The sequence below is a fragment of the Telopea speciosissima genome, chromosome 10, assembly GCF_018873765.1.
Source record: "Telopea speciosissima isolate NSW1024214 ecotype Mountain lineage chromosome 10, Tspe_v1, whole genome shotgun sequence".
Taxonomy (NCBI): Eukaryota; Viridiplantae; Streptophyta; class Magnoliopsida; order Proteales; family Proteaceae; genus Telopea; species Telopea speciosissima.
The window spans coordinates 61680769-61694780 of record NC_057925.1 but is presented as its reverse complement, the minus strand read 5'-3'; the positions used below and the strand labels follow the sequence as shown (position 1 = coordinate 61694780).

General features: G+C 39.5%; 3 protein-coding genes across 3 annotated transcripts; all 3 read left to right on the top strand.

Annotated features, from left to right (window-relative positions):
• Window positions 1–3146: 3146 nt before the first annotated feature.
• LOC122642509 (dirigent protein 11-like) lies at window positions 3147–3734 on the top strand. The gene has a single exon (XM_043836009.1). It carries the CDS (start codon window positions 3270–3272, stop codon window positions 3705–3707), a length of 438 nt encoding a protein of 145 aa, XP_043691944.1. The 5' UTR covers window positions 3147–3269; the 3' UTR covers window positions 3708–3734.
• Window positions 3735–8162: 4428 nt separating this feature from the next.
• LOC122642507 (dirigent protein 22-like) lies at window positions 8163–8755 on the top strand. Its single transcript, XM_043836005.1, has one exon. The coding sequence runs from the start codon at window positions 8205–8207 to the stop codon at window positions 8721–8723; it is 519 nt and encodes a 172-aa protein (XP_043691940.1). The 5' UTR covers window positions 8163–8204; the 3' UTR covers window positions 8724–8755.
• A 2052-nt stretch (window positions 8756–10807) lies between these two features.
• LOC122642503 (dirigent protein 22-like) lies at window positions 10808–11409 on the top strand. The gene has a single exon (XM_043836001.1). It carries the CDS (start codon window positions 10822–10824, stop codon window positions 11407–11409), a length of 588 nt encoding a protein of 195 aa, XP_043691936.1. The 5' UTR covers window positions 10808–10821.
• Window positions 11410–14012: the final 2603 nt, after the last annotated feature.

Genomic DNA, 14012 nt, shown 5'->3' with positions numbered 1-14012 from the left:
CTTGCATTAATGTTTCCGCCCGTTCTGGTAATCGGGCGGGGTCTTGTAGATCTCGCATTAATATTCAGGGTTTTTATTTTTTGAAGTAAAAAATCAAGCATACCATGTGAAATATCTAATTGAAAAGTTTCGAATTTTTTACATTGCTTGTTCCAAGATCACCAAGCAGAGAAGATGCACGAAATTGGGTAATGGCATTCAAGAATATTTAGCTAGACCCTTTCAAACATGAATTCTGAAAATTTGATGTTTTGACCTTATACAAAATATTTTCCTATAATAGACATACCACATTATATAACCCTGTTAGATTGATACACGAGCAATGACTGATAAGAGTGTCCATTAGAATTGAAGCATCATGCAATAATATATCAGCACCTAGTTGCTATGAGAATTAAGCAAGCTAGGGTTCTCACAGAATGGATAGATGCACGACCTAAGACGGATAGATTAATAAAAAATGATTGCATTCATGGGGAACTTGAGAGTAATATTAGTGGGTGAGAGAATGAGGAAAAGAAGATTGAGACGGTTGTGTCCAAGTACGGATCTTTATCCCCGCCAGTTCTTAGCCTCGCCCCTTTATTACAATTTACAGGCATTAGGGGATCTAGGTCGGGCAAGGAACTGGAGGTGATAATTTTCTGTCCAACTACGAGAACAAATTAAGGAAGGACTGCACTAGTGAGATATTAGGCAAGTTTGGGATCTTTGTCCCCTCCAGTTCCCTGCCCGGCCCAATTCCCCAGTGCCTCTAATAAAGGGGGAGCGTAGTGACCACCTTACCCCTGTCCAAACACTCTGCTAGGATGGGGTCCCCCCCTTATTACAAGCACTAGGGTAACTGGGCCGGGAGATAATTTTCCGGCAAGTTTGTGTTAAAACCCCATGGATTAAAAATAATTTAGGTTGACGTGATTATGGGAGAGATTGAGTGCTAATGAGTTTAAAGAATAAATTAATGGCGGTCTGCCCCAGAAAAAAAAAAGGTTAAAAAGAAATAAGAATTTTGATTCGATAAACCTCTTCTTTCTAAGTCTTCATTTACTAAAAATCACTCTTACCAAAAAAGACAAAAAAAAACTAAAAATCACCAACCCAAAATGAGTGTATCAAATATCATTAGCTCCAGTAGCAATGGGCGATAATAAATTATGCTTCACCAGTACTAACCATTAAAATTGGTGGTTTCACAGCCCCTCCCCCCTTATGAAATGATCAAACCCCCTTGTTTTGACTGGGCTAGATCCTCTAGCTCCCGTCATGGCTGGAGGAAAGTCAAGTCTGTCTAATATTGTAGTGGAGCTTAGTCAAGGTTTTAATTCATGGTATCATTGCCATCATACTCATTGGATAGGCCATATTATTCTGTATCAGGTCGGTAGAAATACAAAATCATTTTTTGAATGTATCAGCTAATATATATCAGTGCCATATCGGTATTGGTAACCGCTCCAGAATTGAGAAGTCGCAGTTGAACACTGATAGGTCATAATTAACCACGACCAATCTCCAAGCAACACGTGTTTGACCGGACCAGGCCCGGTTTGTACATCTGGAACTCGGGTTGGGATAATCCCACTTAACCAGAATGGTCAATTGACTCAACCCAACCAGGGACCCCGATCAGGCTAAAACCACACTTCTCGCATAACCCTAGTCATGATTTCAGCATGACCCTAGTTGATACACGTGTCGACCAGAGGTTGTGCCACCAAGGATGACATGAAACCAATGTTATTGTCTAGGATCAGGCAAAATTTGGATACTGTATAGAATCCAGAACCTATAAATAGCCATGCTTAGCCAAGGTATGGGGATTCAATTGACTTTTTCTTGCTCAAGTTTTCTAGCTTGATATTTCTATCTGTTGCAAACTTTGGCTTAGGCATCAGAGTGTACTAACAGACTTAGACCAGCACTTCCTTGTTTTTTTTGTGATTTACCTGTGCAGGACGACCCAACCATATGGACTGCGACTCGAGTCAGAATTTGTCACAACAAACACCAACCGTACCATCTGAGGAAATGTTTTCTCACTAACTCGAACTCCTAATTTTGGATTAGACTCACACAAAATAGATTAGCTGATGCGTGCATGGAGGCCAAACCACCATGTATGTGGAGGTGGGCACGTTCTCATAAAGTCGAGAGAGAGAGAGAGAGAGGTGGGCATGAAGGTAGTTTTGCAAATCATCTATCTCTCTTTGCTAGAAATAAAGTTCCAGACTCTTTTATTAATAATAATAATAATACATATGATATCATAGAATAAAAAAAACACAGCTACACGATCCACGTTATAGGAAAAAGCCAAAAAATTGTCTACAAAATTACTAATTAAATATTATTCTCAACCCAAATTAGTTCAGTTCACCTTATCCTTTTTTTTTATTTTTTTGTCTGAATTAGTCTACCCTATTAGTTGCTTGCTTGTGATGAATATTTTTTTTCCTTTGGGTTGGCAAAACTACCTTCATGCGTGCTTTCTATGCATGACATGAAGAGTTTAACACAACTGAAAAAAAATTGAATTAGAATTTGAGGAGAGAAAGAGACACATAAATCAATAATTGTATCGTTTTATCTTATTATGTTTTTATTTTTCTCTTTCCCTAACTTTTAAATATAGCCTAAGTCCACTGATACAAACAAACAACTAATACAAGTCGTAGGGTTGACCCTAATTTTGTTTTGGTAAAACTAGAATAAAAATGAAGGAATCACTCTCAGGTTATTCTATGCAATTCATTTATAAGAATCTTTTTCTTTGTGAGGGTCCATCTCAATGAATATAAAATACACACAAATTGACTTAACTCTCCTCCTGCCGTGGTGGGAGTTGGAGGATCCAACCCAACAAAAACAGGGAGGGGTTTAGTCATTTTCTTAAGAGGGGCCGCTTGTGAAATAACCCAAACACCATGTTTTTGTTAGGCAGAATCCTCTAGCTCCCGCACGGCTGGAGGAGAGCGGAGTTCCATACAAACCCAATCTGATCCTCACTTTATATAGACCAACAAATCGCCAAGGAAGAGTACCATCACCATCACCACTATTACTACCACATTTCTATTATTAGGAACTTATTAGAAGACTCAGAGCCGTCACTAATTAATTAGCTCCCAACCCCTCTCATGGCAAGAATTTCCCCCAAACTCATCGTTCTCTTAGCCATCTTTACCTTCTTTATTTTCCACAGCGAATCTCATGGCTTCTCTAGGATTCTATCGCTGCTAGGGTCCAAGCGGCTTAAGCATGAGAAGATGAGCCACCTTCACTTCTACTTCCATGACATCATTGGTGGTCGTAACCCAACTGCCATTAGGGTTGCTGAAGCACCATCAACTAAAACATCAGAAACAGTTTTTGGTGCTGTGGTGATGATGGATGACCCGTTAACAGAGAACCCAGAAGCTACTTCGAAGCTGGTAGGAAGAGCTCAGGGGATCTACAGTTTCGCATCACAGAGTGAGGTGGCTTTCTTAATGAACCTTAATTTTGTTTTCATGGAAGGGAAGTACAATGGGAGCACACTTAGTATATTAGGGAGAAACGCAGTGTTCTCAGATGTTAGAGAAATGCCAGTGGTCGGAGGGAGTGGGATTTTCCGGTTCGCTCGGGGCTATGCTCTGGCCAAGACTCACTCCTTGGATAACACAACCGCAGTGGTTGAGTATAATGTCTATGTCATCCACTACTGATATATCTATCCATTGATGCTCTACATTTTTTATTTTTTTTTTATTTGTTGGGATTTCTCTCTTTTTTCTTCCTTTCAGCTGGTTAATTAGAACTCATTTTGATTCCCTTGAAATGGTTTATTGGATTCCTATCACATAGTTTGGCCGCAAAAGAGCATCTGTACTACTTTTGTTTGTTTGTTTGATAAAGCTTGTAGGGACTGCTGTGGATGCTTTATTGATTTGAAGTTATTGATGTGAGAATCCAGTTCCTCTGCATGTATGTGTGAGAGGTAACCACATGTCCTATTTTTGCCATTTACAAGGGGAGGAGGGTTATTAATGGAAACAAAAGGGACAAGTACTTACCTCTCACATGTAGTTCACCTGCAATAGATAAAATGTGTCAAGTATGGGTTTTATAGCCTAGTTGTTCATATAAGATATCTATGGCGGATCTTTATACCCTCTAGGTCCTTGTCCAGCCCAGTTCTTCAGTGCCTATAAAAGGAGAGGGGGGGGGGGGGGGGCACCACCCTACCCTGTCCCAACTCTTTGCCCGGGTGGGCTCCATCCCACCCCCCTTTATTAGAGGTACTGGGGAACTGGGACGGGCATGGAACTGGAGGAGATAATTTTCCGAACATGCAACTAATTCTACTACATGGCAAGCTAGATGGGGATAAAATTTTGTGGATATATATAAACCTTATGGTCTCCTCCAGGGTTGCAATAGGGTCGGGTTGGATCGGGCCTTTTAAGACCCCAGTCCAACCCTGAGTCCCCTTAACTGGGCCCAGACCGAGCCCGACCCTGACTTAGGGTTAGAAAAATCCAACCCTTACCCGCTTTCAGGGTCGGGCCGGGCTGACCCTGATTGGCCCTAACCATGGGGGGGGGGGGGAAGAGAGATGCATGGGGTGGCTAGGCTGGAAAGAAGAAGAAGAAGAAAAGAAACAAATAATCATTAACATGCAGCCCGAGTTCACCTTGCGAGGCTTTCACTTCCATCCCCTCCACCCTTCCCACTAGCTTTGAGTTTGTCTCAGGGCCTTCTTTAAGCTCTGCGTCCACCACATCAGTTCTACCGCACCCCATTAGCTGGAGTGATCCCTGAAACAGCCTGAGCATTGGTAATGTTGACTGTATGGTGACAATAGAAGCGAAGGTGGGTTAGCTTCTCTTCAAACTTTGATATGCTTAGTTCTCTCTCTCTCTCTCTATATTTGAGTCTCTTGCCTTGGAGTTTTTCATGCTTCATCTACACCAGATCCTCCTAGAGAACAAGGCAAAGCCAACAAAAAGGGTAAAGCTTCCAACACCAATAAGATTAAGAAATCATAAATATTTGAATGGAAAGAGAACGCTACCTGGTTGCGTGCGGTGTGCAGCCCCTGCACCTAGACACAGTGCCGTACGAAATGATTACTTCGCACTCAAAAATTTCCGCCTTTCCATGGGGGTGCGATGGCCATTTCAAACGACTCTGTCTGGGCACAGGGGCTGCTTGCCGCACGTGACCAAATGACGCTCTTTCTCCCATATTTGAAATATTTCAGTGATTAATTAGTGTAGATGCACCTGTGTTCCTCTATTTAATTGCATAGTTCCTGCTTTGGATACAAGGCTATGCAAAAAATTACCACTCAGCCCTAGTGAACTAAAAAATCTCATTTAGTCAAATGCACCTGCACACACTCTATTAATAAGGGGCTACACGACTAGATAGCGATCTCTTGCCCGTTAATTAATATAGAATTTCAGTTCACCCACAATGGTGAAGAGATTCTCTGTCTTTTACCTGTTGGATGGGAGTACAAGGCCCAAAGCGGACTTTGTATAATAGGGGGAGGATGATGGGCTTTGATTCTTTTCACCATTTGTGGAGAGAAACTTTCTTTAAAAAATTAAATAATGGATCTGGTTTTTGGGAAAAGGATAGGCATATCGCTCATTTGCAATAAACTAGTGGGCCATACCAATAGGGTAGCAGGACAAGGCATCATATCATACAAGAGGGGCATGGGCTCATTTCAAAGGAGAGAGAGAGAGAGTCTGCTAAATTACGATGCACTAGCGGTGTGCCCAATCTTTTCCCCTGGTTTTTATACACGTGCTTGCGCACCCTTCATTCCATGGGGATAGAAATAAATTTGTTTTTTTTTTTATAGTGATATCACACAAACCACACATTAGTACCAAAAGGTTAATTGCCTTTTAGGACCGTTGAATAGTGGATATACACAATATGATTGAAATAATATTGCACATATGTTATTTCAGGTGTATTTGATAGCTGAAGTGACAACAGTGTACGTACACAACTTAATTCAAAACATTTTAACTTGAAGTATCACTAATTTAAAAAGGGGGAGAAAGTTCTCTGTCCTTAAAACAACAAGCAAAGAAACTCATTTGATATTCTGGCCTTGATAAGCTTATCAAAATAGGCACATCTCCTTATACCTTGTGGAAAGATGATGCGGTAATTTTGACAATTTGATAATTAATACATGCTTTGGATTAACCACATATTAATTTCAAAGTCTAATTTAATAGAATACCCTCTCTTATATTCTTATGCATCTCATGTATATCAATGCACGCTTATGGTACTCCAACCACTACTATGTTCTCTCAAATAGTCTTGAATTAAACTATAGGGAGCAAAAAATGCCTCCATCAATGCATGATAAGTATTCATTTTATACTACTTGATCTACATAATGAGAGACTCTTTTAATTTCAGGGCCAAGCATCATAAATGAACATAAAAGATTGGTCAATATATGACTGCAACTACCACTTTGAAAGATCATTTTCTTGTAGCAGCTGCCATTGTCTGCTTCTTGATATAACATTTAGATCAACAAACATGACCGTACCACATATTATACATAAAGTTAAAGTCAATTTTGGAACATTTAATTTCAATGGGTAGTTGGATTTGATTTCAGTTTTTTGTGGGAAAAAACAATGGATTCAAGAAATGTTAAGGGGTTGTTAGGTTTTTTTTTAATAAAAATAAACTTATATTAAACAAGAAGAAAATTATGTACACCAAACATAAAAGAAGGGATAGCCGTCTGATTCCTAGCTACATATAGGGCAAACGATCTAACAGCATGTGTCCACGGGTTAAAGTTACGAATGATTTTTATAGTGGAGAAGTTGTCAGTTAGTTCAGCTAAGTCAAAAAAGGTTGGGGCTAAGGGGTTGTTAGGTTGGACCCTTCTATTAATACTCTTATTTGTCGGCACTGATGTCTCGAAGAACTTCTACCTAGCCCATGAAAACACCACTAATCTATATAGTTATATATGTGCCTAACGGGGAGCATAATTTGGTTAACAAAACAGCATTTAAAACATGGAATCGGGATTTGAATCGTTCATATCCATTTAGGAGAATCCGTATTCAAAAATCACTATTCAGAAATTATCTGAATTTATTAAAAAATTAATAAGATATTATCCGAATCCATTCAAATATAATCTCATAAGACTATGATAATTCCACTATTAGACCAAATTTGATACGGTTACATCCTTACTTTTTCCCTTAATTGTTTTACTTATAAGTTTCCTTTACCCAAGGTGAAAGAAAAACTTTTGGAAAGAAGGACACTTAAGTCTCATGTAGCATTTCTCTAATAATGAAAGGAAGAGTAGCCCTTGGGCAGATGGACCTAGCAAGCAAGAGAGGGAGTCTTTCTTGTTAGTTTATGTATATGATTGTTTAGGTGTTGCTTGGTGGAAGTTGCTTTTGTTGATAAACCTAACCCAGCAGTCAGTCTTAAATCTAATAGTTGGGTTAGTTTGTGCTTTACTTTTGAGGTCATTAATTTAATTAATCTACAATTTTTCCTTTAAGTGTTATCATCAACAACCCTAAGATCATTATATCATGTTATATCATTCCTACCACTCCATTACCACTAGACTCTTATTGTTGGCCTTAATTATTACTTTAATGGCTATTTCTTTATGGGGAGAGTTTTCATACATGGCCGTGCATGTGCACGGTCGTGCTTTCAATCGTTGAATGAACATGATCATATACAGTACACAATTTCTCATCTCCAACCAATGGTTACAGGCATGATCATCATGCATCATACACGGCCGTAACACGAAACAATTTACCTTTCTTTATTATGAAAAGAGTTGCTCCAAGAAGAAGCAATTGCTTTTCTCTCCTCCTTGACATGCCTTCAGTACTTGGCCCATGATTTGTGGTAATTGTAATACACTATAGATGCTACTGGGAATGGTAGCAAACCGACAATAATCTCATCATCATCTAGATTTGACCAAAATGTCAAGTCTAAACCAATTCACTACTTGTCCAAGAAATTAAGCCATTCACTAACAAAGAAAAAAACACAACTACTCCATCTATCTTCCTAGTCTATTTATATATTGGGTAGAAGTGTAGAACTACCAAACCCTTGTAGCTATGGCCCCAAAAAAGATAACCTTCATCTTCTTCTTCCTCATCTTCTTGTTTTTGGAGGTCATGACTGTCCATGGAAAACCTCATCAATTCTCCAGAGTTTTAAGTCCAGCATCGATGGGGCTTAAGGAAGAGAAGATAACTCAGCTTCAAGTATACTGGCATGATATTCTTAGTGGGAGTAACCCATCAGCCATTCGAGTAGCTGCTGCACCTCAGACAAACACATCACCAACAGGGTTTGGTGCTTTGGTGATGATCGATGATCCATTAACAGAAGGACCAGAGATGAGTTCTAAGATTGTTGGAAGAGCACAAGGGTTTTACTCATCTGCTTCTCAAAGTGAAGTTGGGTTGTTAATGGCTATGAACTTTGCCTTCATGGATGGGAAGTACAATGGGAGCACAGTAACAATTCTAGGGAGAAACACAGTGTTTTCGAAGGAGAGAGAGATGCCGGTGATCGGAGGGAGTGGAGTTTTCCGATTCGCTCGGGGATTTGCAAAGGTTAGGACTCATAAATTCGATCCTACAACTGGAGATGCTACCGTTGTGTATAATATCTATGTTTACCATTATTAATTCGTGTATTTAATTTGCTTTGTAAGCTCTCTCTCTCTCTCTCTCTCAGCTTTTCTAGAGGGGAGCTTATATATAGATTGTAAAATGAAATACTTTAAATCTTTTGGATTGATATTAAAGGTGGCCCTCGGTGAATCGACTATTAATCAAATGGATGTGACACCCTTTACTTTTGACCTAGCTAGGGAGATCATCACCCTTTCCTTCTTTAAGTTGATCATGTAAGTCCCTTCTAGAGTTCTAGTGCTCTCAAAAGTGTGTGAGAAAACCATACTTAACTCCCAAAATTATCTCCCCTAATTTCCTACCCGCCCCAGTTCCGCAATAAGGGGGATGGACTCCACCCAGGCAGATTGTTCGATTAGGAGTAGGGTGGTCATTATCCCCTTATTACAGGCATTGGAGAACTGGTCCGAGCAAGGAACTCAAGGGGGCAAAGATTTACTTAACTCTTAAGGCCCTAACTTTTTAGGATTGGACCCAAAAATAAAAAAAAATTAAGGCCCTATGTACAGTTATGAAAATTCTTTTTTTTTTATTTTTGATAAAACAACTATGAAAATACTTGGTGCTGACAAACTTACCTTCTTTTTTATTTATTTATATATTTTTACTTTTATTCCTACTACCTTGCTGGCAGCCAAGGAAATGGAATAATTCACTTCCCTTTTGGGTTCATAAATACCTTCCTGGGTTTTAGTATTTTCTAAAATACCCTTTAAGATCCTATTTACTTGATTGCCAGCAGGGTAGCAGGAACATTCCTACTATGAGTATAGCAGCAAATTCCGTCCTGTGATTGCTATGTGATTCTCATTCGGAGTCAAAATCCTCTACACATACATGCACCTGAAAAAAGGTGCATGTATGTGTGAGAGGTAGAGAATGGATCATCTGCTACCAACAGGTGAACGTACATCTCAGAGCCAATCACAGTTTAATTTTGTTTCCTTAAAACCCCCTCCTCCCCTTGTAAATGGCAAAAATAGGATAGGTGGTTGGCTCTCACATGTGCGTTCATCTGTTGGTACGTGCAGAGGAACCGAATTCTGAGAGGTAACCACCTGTCCAATTTTTACCATTTACAAGGAAGAGGAGGAGGGGTATTAATGGGTTTACCTACATGTATGTAGAGAGGTAACCACCAATCCCATTTTTTGCCATTTACAAGAGGAGGGGTATTAATGAAAACAAAAAGGACAAGTGGTTACCTTTCACATGTACATTCACCTGCACGTACGTGTGAGAGGTAACCACCACATATCCCATTTTTGCCATTTATAATGGAAGAAGGAGTATTAATGAAAACAAAAAGGACAAGTGGTTACCTCTCACATGTACGTTCACCTGCACGTACTTACAGATGATCCATACTCATTCTCATGGTGCATTCATGTATATTTTGAGGCTGGTTTTTCTATTTCCTCAGAATAAACTAGGGTTATGGATCTACCCACCGCTTCTAGGGCCTATGTAAGTCAATTTCGATCCAATTAGCTGATCCGAATACCAATTCTGTGTTTTTAAATCATAGATTGAGTCTATAAAAAGGGTTCATGTTCTCTGTGCCGTAGCACAGGTTGCGCCCAGACATATGGGCATGCCACTCAAAGGGGTAGAATAGTCATTATGCCTATCTCATGTGTCTGGGTGCAGCCTGTGCCCCACCCTATAAAAATATCTCAAATGGCAAGTCGTTCACCAACTATTTCCATCCAAAAATTGAAGAAACAAGTCTTAGTAGTCGGTGCTGAAACCTTTCTCCCCACCACTTATGGTCCCGACAAGAAACCCCTCTAAAGCTGGGGAAATAAAAGCCATCAAAATCAATTCCAGGTTGGAAAGAGAGAAAAGTGCAGATGCTTTTGTCCTGTCGAAGCAATCAGAAAAACAAAAAGAGCCAAACACTCAGCTTCACGTCTTATCACTTCCAGCTCTCCATGTGTCCACTTTCCATGATCCATACCTGCCTCTGCCTTCAAACTTGCATCACTAGAACCACTCCACTCCCTTGATTTATCAACATTCAAATTCACAAACAGCTGATAGGCATTAAAAGTCCAAACCCAAATCAAGTTAACTTCTGTTTTGGGCTCCAATGGGAGGATCACCATCTCCCAAACTAGCTCACCCCTTCATCATTCTCTCCATTACCATCACCATTCTCCTCTTCCAAACCGTCCCAATCTCCGGCAGCTTTGCCAAAACCCTAAGTCGGAGATCACTAGGGCTTAAGAGAGAAAAGCTCAGCCACTTCCGCTTCTACTGGCACGACATCCTCAGCGGTCGCAACCCTACTGCCGTCAGAGTGGCCGGAGCCCCAGCGAACTCATCGTCGACGGGTTTCGGTTTCATGTTTATGATTGATGACCCATTAACGGAAGGGCCAGCTATGAGTTCGAAACTGGTTGGGAGAGCTCAAGGATTCTACGCATCTGCTTCGCAGCAAGAAATTGGGTTATTGATGGCCATGAATTTTGCTTTCGTGGAAGGGAAGTACAATGGGAGCACCATCACAATACTGGGGAGGAATACGATTGTCTCGGCGGTAAGGGAGATGCCGGTGATTGGAGGGAGTGGGCTTTTCCGGTTTGCTAGGGGATATGTTCAGCTCAAGACTCATAGCGTCAACTTTACCACTCGCGATGCCGTTGTTGAGTACAATGTTTATGTAATGCATTATTGATAGATATTACCATCGCCATTCACCAATCACCACCGCAGAGTAGAGAGAGAGAGAGGTTTTGCATGCCTTAGGATATTATGGAATTATATATGAACTGAACCGCTAATCTTATTGATTTTTTATTTTGTTTGGTAGAGTCCTTATCTTATTATTGATGGAATTCCCTATCGAATTTGTTGGGTGACTTTTGTTCAATTCTTCCTCCCCTATCATTATGGTAGGATCTTACTCTCTAATTTCAATCTTGCTCTCTCCATTACATTCCCAGGGAGAATAACAATGTGATTGACTCCAATTTGGATGAACTACTGCCGAGCTTCCCAGACATGGTGTTGTACGTAATGTCCATCTGATCCCTGCCCAAACGCCTTGCCCTAGTGGGGGTAAGGCGGTCATTGCGTGCAGCACCGCGTCTGGGCAATATGGTCTTGCCGGGCAGCTCGGCAATAGAGGATCTAGATCCGATTGACTCCCCGGCCGGAGAGTCTTGTCTGTTGCATATAGGACATCATGATCCAATTCCACTCCTTTGCTATTAGAATTATATAAATTCGAATACCTTGCGTTGATCACGTTATAATGCATAAACTTTTTCTTACAAAAAAAAATAATAATAATAAAATCATTATGGTTGATTCTTCCTAACAAAAGAGAAAAAAAAATCATGATGGTTGATCATTCATTGATATACATGGTAGCATGGTTTGAGGTATTGGTATCGATATCAGATCGATATCCAAAGTCCTCAACTCAACTATCAAGGTTCAAGCCAAACGAATTTTGTCAAATGAAAAAATAGAATAGTGAAAATTCAGGACAGTAAAGGTGGTGTACAAAGTACCAAAGTGATCGAGATATGGGCATACACGGGAGGCTAGCTAATGCCATTATAAGGAGTAATTCAATGAATTTGAGTATGAAATTTTACAAATGATTGATTCAAATCATTTCCTGTCTATTCAATGGTCAAAATTATCAAATCACATTTTCACATTGAAAAAAATAAAGTGCTCAACCAAAAACATCTACATGAATTTTTCAAAAGGGACAGCACCTCTTGGCATGGTGGTGGCTACCATTGCAATAGAGCCTTGACCTAAGTCCAGATAGAGGATGCAGGTTCAACTCCCCCCCCCCCCCCCGGCCCAATCAAATGTACTCACAACACAAATTTGTACAATTTTTTTTTATATTTTATGCCAATGGGAGCATGCATGGAAGCATCAGGCGGACGATCATTTCCATCTTTCATGGGGGTAGGGCGGTCATTTCACCCCCTATGTCATTTCTATCCAACTAGTGGAATGGACACATATTTGTCCACCTGATAGAATAGATATCTTGTGACATTTGGATTTATCTATTCTATGTCTATATCTAATTATTCTTCTATCTATCTAATGACAATAATAGTTTGCCTATTTTATTGTCTATGCATGGCCTGACACATTTTAAATCCCAAATGTAAGGCCTAATTCCACGTTCCAAAAGGATTTGGGCTATTTGCTAATTTTATTACAAGTTTCCTTCTCATTAGGTGCTGCTCCCACTTTGAGAACGTCTCAATGCACGAAGCTCCTGCTACTATAGGGTCTGGGAGGGGCAAATGTACACTCATACTTCCACTTTTGCGAAGAGATTGTTTTCATGTTTCAAATCTACAACCCGATGGTTACGATAACGCAACTTAACCGGTGTTGCTCCCACTCTCCATCCTCGATTTCATGGTCATTCAAGTCTCAAATTCAATTAGTTGAAAAGCGTGCTCTAAAGAAAAACCACTCTATATATGGATTAAGAGAAGATAAGAGAATGCTTATAATAAAATAAAATTTCAACTTTGAACAATTGTAACAGGATAAATCTTAATTATTGGAACTAAGAGTGAGCCCATGTATATGTCATTTATATATACATATGGGAAAATCTTGTTGTAACCAATGTCGGTAGAAAAAAAATTTGTAACTTTATTTTTTTACCATTTTAACATAAAACATTTTTTCTCAATGGAGGTACATCTAATTATTTCACATAAATATTGAATTAAATAACTTTCATTTTTTTTAAAATTCATTTTTTACTCTTGCATTAAATAACTTAAGACAAGAGACATATTAAAAGAAGGCTACAATTTCTTTTAATTCTTCACTTTGGTGATAACAAATTGCACCCTAAACATATATACACACTCTGAGGTGACTCTCAACTTAAGATTATATTTACTTTTGAGGCGCTTGTACCATTCTTGTTCTCACTCTATGCTTTGGGCACTTGTGAATATGTAAACCTCATTAACTACAATAATCACTTGAGGATTTATTAGTTACTCATCTCTCTCTCTCTCTCTCTCTCTCTCTCTCTCTTTCTTTCTTTCTTTCTTGTGTGTGTATCCCACCATGGAGGTGCTTACTCACCTCTTTTGTTTGTATATTTTCAAATCCAAGTTCTAGAACAAGAATTTGGATCTGGATCAGTCTCGGTCGATTTCGATCTAGATCAAAGTCGACCAGAATCGGTCCAGAACTGGTAGAAATCGGCAAATAAAATCCTAAATCCTAGTTTTTGTACAGGATTGATCCGGTCTGGATCGGCCTTAAGTCGTT